The sequence below is a fragment of the Pseudophryne corroboree genome, chromosome 3 (genome assembly GCF_028390025.1).
Source record: "Pseudophryne corroboree isolate aPseCor3 chromosome 3, aPseCor3.hap2, whole genome shotgun sequence".
NCBI classification, from domain to species: domain Eukaryota; kingdom Metazoa; phylum Chordata; class Amphibia; order Anura; family Myobatrachidae; genus Pseudophryne; species Pseudophryne corroboree.
Window position 1 is genome coordinate 403005334 of NC_086446.1, and position 19310 is coordinate 403024643.

Here is a 19310-nt window from a genome sequence, read left to right on the forward strand (position 1 = left end):
TTCCATGTCCCTGGATGTAGTCAGGGCCTTAAAAATTTATCTAGCCAGGACGGCTAGAATTAGGAAAACAGATGCATTGTTTGTCCTGTATGCTGCCAACAAGATTGGCGCGCCTGCTTCGAAGCAGACTATTGCTCGCTGGATCTGTATCACGATTCAGCAAGCTTATGTTACGGCTGGATTGCCGTTACCGCATTCAGTAAAGGCCCATTCCACTAGGAAGGTGGGCTCTTCTTGGGCGGCTGCCCGGGGCGTCTCGGCGTTACAGCTTTGCCGAGCAGCAACTTGATCGGGGTCAAACACTTTTGCTAAATTCTACAAGTTTGATACCCTGGCTGATGAGGACCTAGCATTTACTCAGTCGGTGCTGCAGAGTCATCCGCACTCTCCCGCCCGATTGGGAGCTTTGGTATAAACCCCATGGTCCTTACGGAGTCCCCAGCATCCTCTAGGACGTAAGAGAAAATAAGATTTTAAACCTACCGGTAAATCTTTTTCTCCTAGTCCGTAGAGGATGCTGGGCGCTCGTCCCAGTGCGGAAACTCTGCAAGACTTGTATATAGTTATTGCTTACATAAGGGTTATGTTACAGTTAGAATCGGTCTTGGACCGATACTGTTGTTTTGTTCATACTGTTAACTGGTTATGTGTATTCCAGGTTATATGGTATGATTGGTGTGGGCTGGTATGAATCTTGCCCTTAGATTAACAAAATCCTTTCCTCGTATTGTCCATCTCCTCTGGGCACAGTTTTCTAACTGAGGTCTGGAGGAGGGGCATAGAGGGAGGAGCCAGTGCACACCATACTAGAAAGTTCTTTTAGGTGCCCATGTCTCCTGCGGAGCCCGTCTATACCCCATGGTGCTTACGGAGTCCCCAGCATCCTCTACGGACTAGGAGAAAAAGATTTACCGGTAGGTTTAAAATCTTATTTTTGCCACTCACAGATATGTGATATTGGATCACTTTCCTCAATAAAAAAATTAGCACATCTAATTTTTTTGTTTCATTTGTTGGATTTGGTTCTCTATCTACTTTTAGGACTTATGTGAAAATCTAAGGTAGTTTTAGGCCAAATTTCATCAGAAATGTAGAAAATTCTAAAGGGTTCACAAATTTTCACGCACCACTGTAAATGTCTTCACATACACTATTTTCTATCTTTAAATTTTTATTATAAAATGCACATCAGTGGTTCAATGACCAAGTTTGTGCTGGGTTTTACAGATCTGCAAAGAGTAGGATAAGAGGTTAGAATCCTGCTTACAGTGTAGTATAGGAGACAGAAGGGAAGGGGGATTGCTGACTGGACAGAGAGGTTGTTTTCAGTGACTGATCAGGAGGATATATTTCTGGTATTTTTTAATTATTTAAATTCACCAATGTATATTGTGCTGAAACCGTGTTGCCATTAATATACTAAAGTCTTACCATGATGAAAGAGGCAATGTGATAGTCTATAGGGATAACCTGAGTTGGCTTATTTGTGTCTGTGTCTGATACATACAATCTTGCGCCATATTCATTGTGCAGCTGAAGGAAGATCAGCAGAAATTGCTCCTGAGACGAGAGTTTGAGCTCCAGAGTTTGGGCCTCCAGAGAAGGCTTGAGCAGAAGTTCTGGAGCCAGGAGAAGATGGTTCTAGTGCAAGAGATGCAACAGTTTAGACAGAGTTTTTTCCTGACCTTCATGAAGCTCAAATGGTTTCTTCAGCGTTGGCGGAATGGCAAAGTCTTGCAGAGTGAAGGAGAAGACTTCCTGGAGGTCAGTGGGGTTTGTTCAGTGTTTACAAGTCATTATATTAAGTTTGATTTATAGCATACGTAAATAATATGAATTATATAATGCGTGTTCTTAAGATGTACTTAAGAATATAATGTCTCTTCAAATTGAGTCTACATTTAAATTCCAGCTACTGGGAGACTTCAGAGATATAAGGAACCTTTTAGACGTGACGATATATGAGAGTGCCTATGATCTGTACATCCATGCCACAGATGACAGTTGTTGTTTTCTGCTAGTTGACAAGAACACTTCCAGCTTTGATTCTCTTTCCAACATTACATTCTGTACCAAATTTTTACTGGTCTTCTTGCTAAATTGTTCTTAAAAACAAAATAATTTCATCACCACATCTATATTGTGTATTTAAAAAATAAATAAATTATTAGGGTGATGAAAGCAAAGTTGCTGTAAAATGACACTAACGTTGATGCTGTCATAATGAAATAAACTTCTCTCTGTAAGGACACATGCTAGACCTAATTTAACTGAAACTGCATTACGCTGATAGATATGAACTAAGCCATAATACAGTTAAACCCATTCACCAGCTTTGCTGTCACGTTAGAGTTGCTTCTAACTGATCTTGAGCTGGCTAATTGGATAGCTTGTATTTCTTTCAAGAATTATGCTGTGCATGGATATTGCCGTGCGGTCAAATAGCTGAGTAGTCACAATACCCCATCCTAATACCAGCTGATGCGTGCCACTGTGCCCGACGTACAGTAGTGGATAAGACCCTTTTCGGCACTAAAGGACATGTTTAAGGTGCCAAAGGCTATATTCTGCTCATTACTCAGGGCATTCTTTTGCTTACAATAATTTACGCTGGCTGGTATTCTGTCTTATACATTGTTCTGCCTATACAATAGGGACGTACTTTTCACATGACTGCTCACATGCAGCTCTCTTCTCTGTTCAGTAATTGTGAGCTACATATAAGATGCATGTATTGGTAGTACAGGTTGAGTATCCCTTATCCAAAATGCTTGGGACCAGAGGAATTTTGGATATCGGATTTTTCCGTATTTTGGAATAATTGCATACCATAATTAGATATCATGGTGATGGGACCTAAATCTAAGCACAGAATGCATTTATGTTACATATACACCTTATACACCCAGCCTGAAGGTAATTTTAGCCAATATTTTTAATAACTTTTTGCATTAAACAAAGTGTGTGTACAGTCACACAATTCATTTATGTTTCATATACACCTTATGCACACAGCCTAAAGGTCATTTAATACAATATTTTTAATAACTTTGAGTATTAAACAAAGTTTGTGTACACTGAGCCATCAAAAAACAAAGGTTTCACTATCTCAGTCTCACTCAAAAAAGTCCGTATTTCGGAATATTCCGTATTTCGGAATATTTGGATATGGGATACTCAACCTGTATAAGGCTTTAACAGCACTCAGCGGGGAGGCAATGGGTTGGGATAGCTAGTTTGCCTTGGGGTGTCGTGTTCCCGGTTGCTCCAGCAGCTGTTGTGGATGAATCTTCACATGTGACTAACCCTATCTCCTGCTAAACATCTCTAGCCAGTACAGCCTGAAATGTATTACACTAATGTGGATTATAGGGACTGCGCAGAACCAAGCTGATTATGTGATACACTGAGAATTACTGAAAGGCGACATATGCCAAACTGTTCCACAGGAAGTGATCTGGTAAAGGGGATTAGTTAGTGCTATAGAAGCAGACCCTGACATGTATTCAGTTCAAGTCAGATTTCCCGACTTGTCGATAAACGGGAGTTTCTGACAATTTAAGGTTCGACCTATTCAATCAAGCTCCCGTTTATCCGACAAGTCAGAAAATCCGACTTGTCGGAAAGCACATGGAACGGCGGATTAGCCGCGGATCCACATGTTTTGTAGGGTTCGCGGCCGAATCAGACAGGTTTTACCCCTGTTTCAGACTGTCAATCCGACTTTAAAAAAAAGTCGGATTGGCATCGTCTGGAACGGCCAAATCCTCAAATTGAATACTGAAATGTCGGAAAGGATCCGACATCAGTTGAATACACCCACCTGTCACAGTAAAGTGCCAAGTGGAACAGTTTTTTTGGGTGATACTTTTATGAGTTGATATGAATACTTAATAGTAACATCTCGGTTGGTGGAGTTACAGTTCAGCTTCTCTTTCCTTCCTATGATGAAATACTATGCATTATTATGTATGATAACTTTCTATTCATGGCCGCTGTAACTAGGTCAGTGTTAGGCCAAGCAGGAGGCCCTCAGCTAGCTCATCCAGCACCCAGTGCCAGCCCTGCTTCTGTCCCCAGCTGCTGCTTTGTTAGTGTATTGTCACAAATGAATAACATTTCCATGGTGTCGGTCAGAGGAGATACTGTATGGCAACATATATAAAATGCTACAACCTACAGGTATATTTTATCTATAGCTCATCATGTTTGCAATAGAAAAATATAAAGAGAAATAAAAGACTGAGCCTTATTCAGAGTCAGACTCATAGGGAATGCATAATGTGACTGGGCATGGTCTCACTGTGGGCTCTGTGATTGCTAAATATCACAGCATGCAATGGAAATCCTCTATAGTTAGTGGCCGGATAGAGCAGATAAGTACTCAGGTGGATTGGAACATGGACACAAATAGGACATTTTATTTTATGGTAACACTTAAAATACATATGTATATAATATAATCACTTTTAAAACAGTGTTGTAGCAGTTTTAGGGGTTTTTACCTTGTGCAGCCAATTGCACACAGTCGTCATTATCAACGTTATGCGTATGCCAGGGTCAGAGCACCTGCAAATAAGACCCCTCCAGGAGGTTGCGTGTGAGATTTTCAGATGCAGGTTTGGGCTCATTCACACCCACAGCCTGGTCCTTACAGTAGTTTGGCTGCGACTTTAAACCCATTCCAACACGGTCACCGTCCCTTAGACAGCCACAATCGCAAGGCATGCTTAATACCGAAATAGATGCAGATTGTAAAAACCCACGCATTTGCTTTAATTGAATTGAAAGCCAAAACAAAAAAATCATGTCATTTTAACTCTAAACCTATCCCTCCTTCTGTTGCCTAACCCTAACAATCCCCTGATGCAGCCTAAAGGCCCCCATACATCTATGAGACAATTCCCCGACCCTGCCAGAAACTCTGATCCGCCATCAATGATCAGTAATCCTTTGAAGGAAATTAACCATGTTAAAAATGCCCAATTTGACAATCCTAACCGTTTCCAATCGGGGAATCTGTCGCGTGGGGGAATGGCCCATTGACTGATGTATGGGGGTCTTAACACACCGCCAACTGCCTAATCATAATTCTTCCCCAAGTGTGTTGAACATTTACATTTTGACCCTGTTGACCTATTGACAACCGTCTGGTGTCAGCCTATTGATTGTTGATCTGTTTACTCTCTATCCGGATACCCTTTACAATATACAGTAATATATTATCCAGGTTTTATACTATATGTAATTTGCATAATAATTATTGTATCTTTATCCTCTCAAAATGTTTCAGTAATGATAATCCCTGCATTAACCTATTAAAAGACTCTACATTCTCTCCAGTAAACATCAGTTGTATAGACAAAAGCCTGCTAAGAATGTTTTCCATTACCAATAAAGGCTTGCATAATGAAAATAGATATACAGGTTGAGTATCCCTTATCCAAAATGCTTGGGACCAGAGGTATTTTGGATATGGGATTTTTCCGTATTTTGGAATAATTGCATACCATAATGATATATCATGGTGATGGGACCCAAGACTAAGCACAGAATGCATTTATGTTACATACACACCTTATACACACAGCCTGAAGGGCATTTTAGCCAATATTTTTTATAACTTTGTGCATTAAACAAAGTGTGTCTACATTCACACAATTCATTTATGTTTCATATACACCTTATACACACAGCCTGAAGGTCATTTAATACAATATTTTTAATAACTTTGTGTATTAAACAAAGGTTGTGTACATTGAGCCATCAAAAAACAAAGGTTTCACTATCTCACTCTCAGTCAAAAAAGTCCGTATTTCGGAATATTCCGTATTTCGGAATATTTGGATATGGGATACTCAACCTGTAAAAGAATTCTCCAATTCTTACATACATGGCAAAATAGTATACGCATGGCTGGATCCTTATGCTGTCCTTGTTACAATTTCTGTGAAATCTGTCCTTGTTACAGATTTCCAATTTGTTTCACAAAAAAAATCTTATTTTTGCTTAAATCTACATTGTATTAACCAGGTAAACAGTATGAAAGAACTGTACATGCTGATCGAGGAAGAGGAATTAAACCTTCCAGCCACGGATTATAAAAGCTGCGATGGGGAAATTTGGCCACAGAATATGGTAACTATGAAACACCTGTGTATAAGATTTCTGATCTTACATGTATTAAGCACTTAATTGATGATTTATTTTTCCCCTCACAAAACCACTCGGAAATTATTATTTTTTATTATTATTTAATAAAGTTTAAAAAGTATTTTTAATATAGAAAAATATATATCCACTTGTAGATCAGCCAAATTGTGCTGGGAGAGGAACAAAGTTCCCCTTTCCGCACTGTGATTCCCCGGAGCATGCACTCCAGAATGTCGGCAGCACAATATTCTGGGCACAATTTCGGCAGTGATGTCTGCGGTCAGAGACCACCACGTCACTGCTAGGTTCCGGGGCACCCAATGGGGACTGCGGACAGCTAGGGCAGTGTATGTTTGGGGCAGTGCACGTTTAGGGACAGCACATTGCAAGTGATGCGACCTGGCCAGGTAACGTGCTCCTGGCTCCAGTCGCATCACATGCAACCAAGTCAGGCAAGTGGTTAAAGGAGAAATGTAAGAAATCCAGACTACTCCAACAAGGGGATCAGTAGACTCAGAGGGCCTGGTCCCCTATTACATTGGAGCTATGTACCTACACTAGAAAGGGATGCCTCTCCAGGCATCAAAGCTTGGATGAACTTCTACAGTGACTTGTCCAAGCTTTGATGCCTGGAGATGCGTTCCTTACTAGTGTATGTAAATATGCCTGGAGAAGCAACGGTTTGCATGGGGGAACAGCTCCTTGAGCAATGGTGTCTGGCATTGGCTCACCATGGTGTTACCACTAAGAGGGAGAGAGGTTGAATATCTGTTACCTAAGAAATGTCTTGTAGGGACCACTGTAAAGGAGGGTTGGAGGGGTGTGGGGGAGGCATAGGAGCAGTCTCCTTACATGCATCTATCAAGCAGTAATAGTAGGCTGATTCTGCTCACACCTTCATAGGCTGCAAGCAGAATCGTCATTCTGTGACAAAATGCGCAAAACCATTGTTTGTCTTATCAAATCGTTTGGTTGAATTTTGCAGACCATAGAGTGTATGAAAACCCTTTCTGATGCAAAGAGAATCCTGAAAGACCTCTGCAGTGAGTTACAGGAAGAGAGGAGGGGAATGAATGAGCTTCAGCAACAGTTTGCGAAAGCAAAGGCAGCCTGGGAGATGGAGAGGACGGAACCGAAGGTTAGTCACACCCATAGTAATGGTGTGGATGTCGCATTTATTTTCTATCTTTTTCCTAATGTTTATTTTATATAATGTTGTTTGTATATTTCAAGGAAAATGGAACGTTTTTTAAATGAATCTGGATTTGGGTTGATAAAATGTAGATGCATATTTCATACTTGATGCAACAATATGTGAATCTCCCAACACATTTTCCTCAATTATGTCTCAAATAATAGAAATATTTAAAATTGTCAATTCATGCTTAGCCAAGTATTCTGATTATCTAGCAGCTGGTTGGTGAGAGCATTACAGGGCAATGCTTAACTTCTGTTATTTACATGAGCCAGATTGATGTGATAAGAAAACACTAGTCTTGAAATGTATGGATTGTTAATGAAAATAATTCTTCTCACATTTGACTATTACACAAGTTGTGCTGTGATAATTCCCACTCACTAGTAAGATCAAATGTATAGAATAGAAAAGTAAACTTTTTCGGTTTTAGAATAAATAATTGTCTTTATTTTGGCCAATAATGGAGAACTGAGTCACCCATTACGTACTGTACATGCAATCGTATTTGCCATTTAGTCTTTTAAAGAGATGTAACCCTATATAATTTTTTTATTTTTTTTTACTTGCATTAACCCAATCTAAATATTAAGGTATAATAAGGTCATGCTGAAATTGCAGTGCGACCACGCTGAAATTGTGGTCGCACTGCAATTTCAGCATGACCTTAAAAATCCAACCTGAATTAGGCATAGCGATGCGAATAAGACACATTTGTGGCCCAAAAAGATGCCCGACGCTAACGGGGTTGTACAGGACCTGTCAGCTCACTCACGCCAGGCTTCTTCCTCTGCGTTGCATGTTTAGGACACGTCTGTATATCCACTGCCCTCAACTCTTCTGTGTCATTGTGGTTTCTATCTCTGTGCACTGCTTCCTGCCTGTGTTACCAGCAATTCTGGTCATCAATTGGCTGTTTTGCTCCATTCTGTGGCTGCAATTGTACTGAATGTACAGCAATTCACAGGTTAAGTAGGAGCTTTCAGTCCAGGGGCATAGCTAGACCTATGGGGGCCCTATATCACATTTTCCAAAAGGCCCTTATACACAGCCATATGCTGCAACTCTGGACATAGGGTGAGTCTCAGCCAGCCAGCCACACATACATACCCAGGACTGAAACCCATTACCACAGTCTCGCATTTTAGTCAGACACCTTGCTCATGGAGCTATTTACTCCTGCAAAAGTAAATCAAAGTTGCTTCAGGTGAGACTTGAACTCACAATCTGTGTATTGCTATACAGGGGATCAGTACTAATTGCCGCCGGTCGGAATCCCGGCGGTCGAAATACCGACGCCGGAATCCCGACCACACAATCCCGACAGGGGTGGTGAGCGGAACGAAGCCCCTTGCGGGCTCGCTTCGCTCGCCACGCTGCGGGCACGGTGCCTCGCTACGCTCGGCACACTATTATATTCTCCCTCTATGGGTGTCGTGGACACCCACGGAGGGAGAATATGTCGGGATTGTGGCGGTCGGGATTCCGGCGTCGGTATTTCGACCGCCGGGATTCCGTCCGGCGGCATCCTGACCGCATCCCCTATACAGATGCTATCTTATAAGCATTGCGCACAGACCAGTTTCCCCACTGGAGCAAGCCATACATATATGGTCAGCTAAACTGACTACAATCATTTTTGGCTGATTAATTTGTGAATCATAGCTATTTTAGATACCACTATATGTCATACACTATAGGGATTAGGAAGACTAAAGTTTGTTTATTGCCTATTGATGATGTGAGGCAAAAACACACAAAGGCATACAGTAAGTATTAGAAATAGAATAAAGAAAAATAGTTGTCACTAAACACAATATTTTTTTTTTTATATATATTCACTACATGCCAATGACCACGCACTTAAGCAGGCAGATAGTGCAAACATTAGATTATTTACAGTCAAAATGAGTAGGCTGCGAAATAATTTGTGTATATATGTGTGTGTGTGTGTGTGTGTGTGTGTGTGTGTGTGTGTATACATATATATATATATATATATATATATATATATATATACTAGGTGATTCATCGCGCCCTACGGGCGCTCTTCACACCGTCGTTAGGGGCTACGCCCCGTTAACCTCTGCACGCCTTTGAACATACGCAGGGCGGTAGATAACAGAATCAGAAACGCAGGGCAGTATAGAGGGCATATAGAAATGGGTTCCGGTTGAGATAAGATAGAGAAGCGTAGGGGGAGAGAAAGGGAATGTACAGAAACGCTGTGCGATCGGTAAAGGATAGAGAGTCAGGGTGGTAGGGAGAGGATAAAGAGAGGGAAGGTGTTAGACAGAAAATACCGTTGCAAGGGGCTACGATCCATTATCCCCTGCACGGGCTTCAGCTGTGCTATAATTGTTATTATATGGAGTATTACCTGTTTTTTTTTTTATGGCAGTGGGTAAATATTGTAAGGGGGGAGGGCGTGCGATTGTCAAGGGGGCGTAGGCCTTTGTGAGGGCGTGCAGAGTGGGCGCAGGGCACAATGAATAACATAGTGTAGAGTGTAGTATATATTGCTAGTGTCTGCATTATGAAGTACCAGATGAGTAACAGCAATGCACTGTAGATAAGATACCAAGGTGCTGTGGCCACAGGTAGCAGAGCCGCTTATACACACAATGGCCACAGGTAGCAGAGCCGCTTATACACTCAATACCCACAGGTAGCAGAACCGCTTATACACACAATGGCCACAGGTAGCAGAGCCGCTTATACACACACTGGCCACAGGTAGCAGAGCCGCTTATACACACAATACCCACAGGTGGCAGAGGCGCTTATACACACAGTGCCCACAGATAGCAGAGCCGCTTATACACACAATACCCACAGGTAGCAGAACCGCTTATACACACATTACCCACAGGGGGCAGAGGCGCTTATACACACAGTGCCCACAGATAGCAGAGCCGCTTATACACACAATACCCACAGGTAGCAGAACTGCTTATACACACAATACCCACAGGTAGCAGAACCGCTTATACACACAATACCCACAGGGGGCAGAGGCGCAGCAATGCACTGTAGATAAGATACCAAGGTGCTGTGGCCACAGGTAGCAGAGCCGCTTATACACTCAATACCCACAGGTAGCAGAACCGCTTATACACACAATACCCACAGGGGGCAGAGGCGCTTATACACACAGTGCCCACAGGTAGCAGAGGCGCTTATACACACAATACCCACAGGGGGCAGAGGCGCTTATACACACAGTGCCCACAGGTAGCAGAGGGGCTTATACACACAGTGGCCACAGGTAGCAGAGGCGCTTATACACACAATAACCCACAGGTAGCAGAGCCGCTTATACACACAATGGCCACAGGTAGCAGAGCCGCTTATACACACAATACCCACAGGTAGCAGAGGCGCTTATACACACAGTGGCCACAGGTAGCAGAGCCGCTTATACACACACAATGCCCACAGGTAGCAGAGCCGCTTATACACACATTACCCACAGGTAGCAGAACCGCTTATACACACAATACCCACAGGGGCAGAGGCGCTTATACACACAGTGCCCACAGGTAGCAGAGGGGCTTATACACACAATGGGCACAGGTAGCAGAGCCACATGTACACACATTACCCACAGGTAGCAGAACCGCTTATACACACAATACCCACAGGGGGCAGAGACGCTTATACACACAGTGCCCACAGCTAGCTGAGCCGCTTATACACACAATACCCCCAGGTAGCAGAGGCGCTTATACACAGTGCCCACAGGTAGCAAAGGTGCTTATACACACAATGGGCACAGGTAGCAGAGCCACGTGTACACACAATACCCACAGGTAGCAGAGCGGCGTATACACACAATACCCACAGGTAGCAAAGCCGCTTATACACACAGTGCCCACAGGTAGCAGAGCCGCTTATACACACACTGTGCACAGGTAGCAGCGCCACTTATACACAATGGGCACAGGTAGCAGTGTTGCTTATACACATAATGGCCACAGTATTAGTGTTTCTAATTAATCCAATGTCCATTGGTAGCAACTATACTCACAAAAGTTTGGGGGGTTTGGAAAGGGGGTGGGTTCAGTGAGGTTCCTATCCGTGCGGAGAGGTGTGTATGGGGGAGGGGCAGGGTTGCAGCGGGTGGGGGAGGGGCGGGGGGTGCTGCAGGTGTTGGAGCTACGGGTGGGGGCGTGAGTGCCGCGGGTGGGAGCGGATGTGGGGGATGCCTTGGGATTCCCGCTGGGGGGGCCAGCGGGTGTTGGTGCTGTGGGTGGGGGAGGGGGCAGAGTGCCACGGGTGGTGCGGGTGTTGGTGCTGCGGGTGGGGGAGGGGGTGGAGTGCCACGGGTGGTGGGTGGATGCGGTGGGTGTCGCGGGTAGGTGGCGCGGGTGTTGGTGCTGCGGGTGGGAGTGCCGCGGGTGGGGGTGAATGCGGTTGGTTGCCTCGGGTGTTGGTGCTACGGGTGGGGGAGGGGGCGGTAGTTCCGCGGGTGGGTGGCGCGGGTGTTTGTGCTCTGGGTGGGGAAGGGGATGGGAGTGCCGCGGGTGGATGCGGCGGGTGTTTGTGCTACGGGTGGGGGCGGGAGCAGTGGCGCCACAACGTGGGTGCGGGGGGTGCGGGCCGCACCCGGGTGTTACCCTCTGAGGGGTGACACCAAAGTGCCGGCTCCTGTCACAGTGCTGAAGCCAGCACTGCAGATTCAGCAGTGTCCGGGTGAAAGCCGTATGCCCCGACCCACAATGTGCCGAAAACGGGGGTCGGGACGCGAGGCCACGCCGCCTTCCGCGAAGCCATGCCCCTTTTCACCCGCGACCGCGGGTTAGTGACGGGTGGATGCCGCAGGTGGGGGGCAGATGCGGGTGGTTGCCGCGGGTGGGAGGGGGGGCGAGTTGTGCCGAAAACGGGGGTCGAAATGTGAAGCCACGCCCCCTTCCGCGAAGCCACGCCCCCTTTTCACCCGCGACCGCGGGTAAGTGACGGGTGGATGCCGCGGGTGGGGGGCAGATGCGGGTGGTTGCCGCGGGTGGGAGGGGGGGGGCGAGTTGTGCCGAAAACGGGGGTCGGGACGCGAAGCCACGCCCCCTTCTGCAAAGCCACGCCCCCTTTTCACCCGCGACCGCGGGTAAGTGACGGGTGGATGCCGCGGGTGGGAGAGGGAGCGAGAGCAGCTGCCAGTGCTCAGCATGTCCCCCTGAACTCTGCAGCAGCCGCTAGTCTGTGAGGCGGGTGTGTGAGTTCCGCTCACAGTCGGCGGCTGCGGTGTCACCAGAGAGAGTGTACGGGGAGAAGGGAGACAGGGGACTGGGCGGAGATGGGGAGGGGACTGTTCCTGGCCAGATCTGTGCCTGTGACTCCGCCCAGCGTTACGGGCACAGAGTCACAGACTTAGGCAAATATATAGGAGATAATATTTATTGAAAGAAAAAAAAAGATGATGAATAGGGAGGAATTCAATTGTTTACTCATGCCCAATCTCCCGTCTAGAGTGACGGGAGATGGTGGGGCAATATTCAATTGTCCTCCATTATCGCGCCCATGTTAGTCAGGTTTAGCTGCGTAAAGTGGCAAAACCTAACTAAACGAATGGGCGCAACGCGGAAAGTCCCGTTTCGGTGCCCAAACGGGTCACTTATTGCACATTTCTGCTTGCCACCCGCGGCGGCAGCAAGCTAAAATGAAGTTCTCGCGTCCGTCGGCGGCAACCTTTTAATAGCTGCGGGCGGGTACGGGGACCCGCTGTAAGAATTGAATCTTGCCCTTAGTCTCTCTAATGCTAATTTTTTGTATGATGTAAAGTGGTATATAAGAAAGCTATTATTCGTCATTAAATCAGCTTAGTGATAAGGTTCTTGCAAGGAATCCATTCCTGTCTTGATCGGCTCCATCTGAGAGGAGGCGTGGCTCTGAGGACAGAGAGACAGATGAAGGTGCAAGGGAATGGCTAGGCCTTGGGGGCAGCCTGAGCCCCATAGTAACATCACCTACTGCAGCCACACCCTTGCCTCAGTCTTTTCTGTGCAGGGCCTTCCAAGATAATCTTACATAAACTATCTCTAATATTATAATTGTGTTCTCCTCTGACAGATAACACCCAGTAAAGTAGAGCCAGAGCACTGCTAGAAAATGACTGGACTGTGGATTTTCTTCATCATTTAAACAATATCTCTGTTATTGTGTGATATGGACTCCTGGTCACAGTCACCTGCACGCATTGTTATCTTACAACAACAGATACCGGTCTCTGAATTTTTCATGAGAAGAGCAGCTTGGGAGCAGCTGTTTATTTTAGAATAATAACAACAACATATGTTTAGCTGGTAGTTGTGTCGATTACATGCAACTGGTTTGAAGCATTTTCTGTCCATCTTTACCAGAATATCCCTGTAACCTGAAGGATACTAGATAAAATGGTATATTTGCAAGTATGGGACATGTGGCCTGCTTCCTGTATGATGATCTGTTTAGGAATCTAGCATAACACATGGCAGAGACCAGGCATTTCCTTCTCCGAGTCATACATTTTATTATGCTACGGTGCTCTGCAAAGGCCCCATGTAGCAACAGTAAGTATGTTAGTCATACATAGATAGCTGTTGTAGGTATTTGAGAGAAGCCGGAAACCTGATAATCATTCCACAAGTAGGAGAGGCTGGGAACTTTCTATCTTTATAGTGAAGTAGTTGCCATTCATAAGGTGGGCAAGGCTGGATGAATGATGGACATTTTGGTTGGGTCTGAACCCCAGTAAAAATCAAAGATTTATTTTAAAAGTGTAATTGTTAAAGTGCACAACTGAAGCTTCTTTCTCTGTGTATTTGTACGCCCTGCTTGGGTTAAATAACATATAATATAGGACTGCAATACAGTAGACCTATCTAGTTGATTAATTAATATGAAGATTGGTATTATGAAGCAATAACTTTTAACTGACCCAAACATTTATGTTTTGTTTGTTTGTTTTCTTTCTTAGAGATGTAAAATGATCTCTAATGGGGCATAGACACGGGGCGACTTGTGCTAAGCGATGTAGGTTAGCACAGATGGCTCAGCACACATCGCTATACACACAGTGATGTGTGCTGAGTGATCTGTGCTAGCCAGTGCTTTTTATGCACATGTTAGGCGATCTAACTACATCTTGCCTGCATGTGCTGAGGATCTGAGCGGGCGATGGCGACGTGCGGGACTGCGCATCGCCATTGCTATGGACTGTACACACGGAGCGATCCGTGCTTCATTTCTTAGCGATCTAGACAGATCGCTTAGAAAATAGACACAAATCGCCCCGTGCGTATGCCTCATAACAGTTTACAGTAGGAACTTTGGCCTTGTGTATTTGGTTGTCTTGTAAATCGTCCTCTGTCATCTATATGTAAGAGAGTCTTGTGCACTGGCGTCACAAGGTGGGTGCGGGGTGTGCGGCCCGCACCCGGGTGTCATCCGCCGAGGGGTGACACCAAAGTGCCAGCTCCTGCTCAGTGACTAGTGATGAGCGGATTCGGTTTTACTCGGTTTTCAAAACCGAATCTTATTGGCTCACTGATGTCACGTGTTTTGGATAGCCAATAAGATTCGGTTTTGAGAACCGAGTAAAACCGAATCCGCTCATCACTATCAGTGACAGGAGCTGGGTGCTGCACTGTAACATTACGTGCAGCAACCTGGCTCCTGTCACCATGTAGGAGCTGGCACTGCAGACACGTTAGTCTCCGGGGGCAAGCAGCAACTCCAGGACCCCCAGAGTGCTGAAAACGGGGGTCAGGTGCTTAGCCACGCCTCCTCCTGTGAAGCCACACCCCTCCTATGTGTTTCCCATGAAGCCACACCCCCTTTGCGCCCACTGCCGCACCGGGTTTAGAAGTGGTGAGTGACACCTCTGGTCTTGTGGGTAGATTTACTAAGGCTTCTAAAGCAGACAAGTGGTGGTGTTGCTTATAGCAACTAATCAGATTCTGTGTCTCAATTTCTAGAATGCAACTGAGAAATATCTTCTGATTGGTAGTAAATCTACCCCTTGAAGTTTATTTGAGAGTGTTATTAGTTAAGGGTGTCAAACAAGCCATACTATCACGTGTGTTAGTGTAGGTTATAATATGGTCTAATGGATTATTCACTGTTCTCTGCATAAATGATATGTTTTGAGTCATTTCTTTGACCTGTACATTTGTATTTTTATGCCGTAAATGGGAATAAATCAAACATAATTGGCACTGCCTTACAGCTGGAATCTGGGAAGCACGGGATAGAAAAGGCCTCTCCAGATATTAAAGCTGCTCTGAAGTGGGAGAGAGAGGAGCATCAGCATCTCCTGGCTGAGTCTTACAGCGCAGTGATGGACCTCACCAAGCAGCTGCAGGTCAGTGAGAAGAACTGGGCCCAGGAAAAAGAGGAGATGCTGGCTCGCTTCCAGCAAGAGCGGAAAGAAACCCAAGAGCAGATTAAAGAACTGGAGAACAAATTACAACAAGTGAGATGATTTGTGACTACATTTTATATTGGTGGGAGCCATATGTTTTTTTCATTACCCATTTGTTTCCAGTGTATACAGGTTTTGTTTACAGGACAAACAAAGCAAAGATTCCAGAGCAGAGACCTAGCCGAGATGCCAACCGGAAAAATGCCAATGTGACAAAGCTGCTGGATAGATATATTTTAAAGATCGCTTTAAGACCACACAAGCATATTTCAATAGCATCATACCTTTTGGAAAGGTGCAACCACAATGTATTTATTTGTGGTGGTTGTAAAATTTAAATAAAATCCCAAATTTCCCCCAAAAAGGTTTATAGTTTATTTGATGTTAGTTGGAGTAAAAAGAAGAATGGTATTTCTGGAAATAGCAAGGCATGACTTGTCTGGGTGCTGCATAATAAATCCAGTGACATTGATGTTGGAAAGTGGTGAGCACAAACGTCAAAAAAATGGCCTCCACATATGCATGAAAAAAATCCCAGCAGCAAAGGGGTTAATGTACTCAGATATTTAAAGAACCATGCTTCTAAGGGATATTCTCCCAAACACACTGCACCGCCATAGACAACGAGTCCAGATTTAGTGTCTGATTTGGCTATCTGAGCGAAGGCCCATGAGACCAGCCATCGCCAGGACCCAAAGCAAAATTGGTACATGGTCACTCCAGTACCTTAGTCCTCCACTCTGTTCCCTGAAGAACAAAGTAGGGCACCTTCAGAGCAGGCACCTGGCCCCCAATGTGCTGACCCACAGACATTATTTGTATCTACTATACATTGCAGCATTGTCCTGTTTTATTCTTACCAGCAGTCAGTGTGTTTTTTTGTTGTCTGTTATAAAAAAATATATATTTGTGTGCAGATTTTAGGCCTACTTTAGATACATGTTGCTAATGAGTAATTACAACATTGTGTCCAAAGGGCTTAATCTTGCAAACAAAATCTCCAATTCTGTATAGATGTCCTCAGTGAAGCAAGCTTTCATTGTGGTATTGCACTGCTACATGGCAGTCTTCCCAGCAATGAGGCTAATCCCACTTCGTAACGCCCATAGCTCTTGCACATTCCAGGTATTGGCATTTTCTACCCAGCAATAACCTAATTTTGTCTGGTATTAGATTTGCAAAACTTAGAGTTGCCAAATTTATTTAAATCTGAATCGCCAGCGGCAGGAATAGATCCGCGTCCCAGCACTGCTTGATGTTAAATTCTCCACGGCTGCTGAAAGGAATAAATTGTGTCTGACATTGTGGAGTTAACGATACCCCATTACTGTTCTGTTATACCATTATCCAATCTAGTAATAGGAGCAGCAGGACTCAATGAGACACGTTACACCTAATTAACAGAATGCTTTATAATTGGAAAATAAATCTGCAGGTGGGGGCAGGGTGACTTCTTTTCAAAAGAATTTCACACCACAGAGTTCTATTAAGCATGGCAGTGCACAAGCTCTGGAATAATGCCTTTCAAACCTCTGATTTACTCATTTGAAAAATTGTTAAGTATATAGCAACTGCATATTAATGTAGGCTAACTTATTGTTTTACTTATATGTTTAAAACATATATGAAAAAAGAAACCTTATAAACTGTACAATATACACAAGGGAAGTGCTGACTAATAGGCCCTACACACTGGGCGATATCACTCAAAGATATGAACGATCTCGTTCATTAATGAACGAGATACCGTTCATATCTTTGAGTGTGGAGGCACCAGCGATGAACGATGCGTGGCCCCGCGCTCGTTCATTGCTGGTGCCCCGTCGGCTGTGCATGCAGGCCAATATGGAGGACGATCTTGTCCATATTTGCCTGCACTTCTATGGAGCCGTGTGACGGGGGGAGTGAAGTAACGTCACTCCCCCCGTCACTGCCTCCCCGCTGCCGGGTCGCTCGTCGGCCGTATCCGCCGTCGGGCAGCTCGGCGGCAGATCTTTAAATGTGTAGGGCCAATAAGTCTTTGCAGGTTTCTCAATCTTCTTATTCAGATGGGATCCCATTGTTGCATTAGGGGACAACCTTGTGACGATCTATAATGATTGGTAGTACAGTCTAGTGGGTTATTGATGGAGAAACAACCAATATAATTGACAAGCAGAGCATTACATCCACATATGTACCCAATGTAAATTTTTGAAAATTCTCCTGTGTCAATACACTGATAATTATTTAGACCAACTATGAGGCAGCAATTTAGATATGGTTACTTGGGCTCCATCTGACTACTGTACACATTAGCCAATATTTTTGTTGTGGGACATATTTGATGTATTGGAAGGTTCAGCAGTTCTAGAATAAAACAAGTTCTCAAGCAGCTGGGAACTGTTATATAAAAGGTGTGAATAATGTGTGTTCTCTCCATTATGAGGTGTAGCACTTGTGAAAATCACTAGGTGTCACCACTGATATTTCTGAATATAAATTAATTTCCGCACTTTGCATGTTTATTGTGGTTTGCCACCAATATGTGTTCATGTCTGTCCTACAGTTTTACTAAAATGTCCTTACCAGGTTTTTCTGTCCTTTCTTTCAGAAGGAGGAAGAGTCATGGGTGAGACAAGACCCAGAGAGGAGGAGCAGTTGCTGGAAAGAGGTGTGTATTTTTGTAAGCTCCCTGCATTATCTGATACATAGGGCTCAGGGTTGTAAGCTATGCCGATGTTTTCACAATTGAGCAATTATCTGTAAACTGCGCATGTGTCCCTGCCACAATGTACACATGCAGCAATTGTTTTACAATTATGCTTGCAGTGAGGATTTATGTGCAAGTGATTAACAGGAAGTGGCTGTTTTGTGGGTGTGTTGGGACCGTTTTCGGGGTGTGTGTCAGCTGCTGACGGCGAACCTGTATGCAGGAATCAAGTCTCCGGCTTCTCAGTTGCAGCGGCCATTCTGAGTGATCATAGATTTGTTTGAGGAGTCAATGTTTTCCAGATATACATAGATGCTATGAATGTGTACACAGTTGCGAGCAGCTGCAGAGGCTCCTATACAAATCCCGGCGGCTGTTACATTAGCATACTACTATGAACCAGGCCTTCACAAACTATATACATTTTTACTTGTACGAGTGTGTGTTTGTTGTATTCAGAAGTGTTATGTTTAGGGAATGCTATACTAAGCTAAGTGTTGCTTTGTGCTTGTTATCATTTTGTTACTGTTCATGTAAGTTGCATCTTCAGTTCTGTTTTTCTAAATACAGACCAGTAATACCTCCTAACATGTCCTATCAGGATATAGCAGTCTGATCTGCTTACACTACTTCCAGTCCAATAAACTGTAACTGCTTTAAACAGTCAAGACCAGGGGTGTAGAGAGGGAGGCTGGGTCAGTGTAATGCAGGGGGTGTGACCTAAACATGGGAGCCGTGGCTATGACCCTTTAAAAAACCCCAAAACCTTGAAATAAGTAATGTGCGCCACAAAGCCTGGGGGCAGATCCATGGGGGTTGCGATCAGTGTGATAGTATCCCTACCACCCACCCTTACGTGGGCAAAGGAGGAC

At 44.5% G+C, this 19310-nt stretch overlaps 1 protein-coding gene across 4 annotated transcripts in view; it reads left to right on the plus strand.

Annotated features, from left to right (window-relative positions):
• MTCL2 (microtubule crosslinking factor 2) overlaps positions 1–19310 on the plus strand; it is a 146220-nt gene that overhangs the window by 111892 nt on the left and 15018 nt on the right. For all 4 annotated transcript variants that reach the window (XM_063960135.1, XM_063960136.1, XM_063960133.1 and 1 more), the window contains 5 exons: positions 1534–1764; positions 6034–6138; positions 7139–7291; positions 15552–15797; positions 18340–18399. In XM_063960135.1, coding sequence (XP_063816205.1) covers positions 1534–1764; positions 6034–6138; positions 7139–7291; positions 15552–15797; positions 18340–18399 — 795 coding nt within the window. The remainder of the gene's footprint in view (positions 1–1533; positions 1765–6033; positions 6139–7138; positions 7292–15551; positions 15798–18339; positions 18400–19310) is intronic.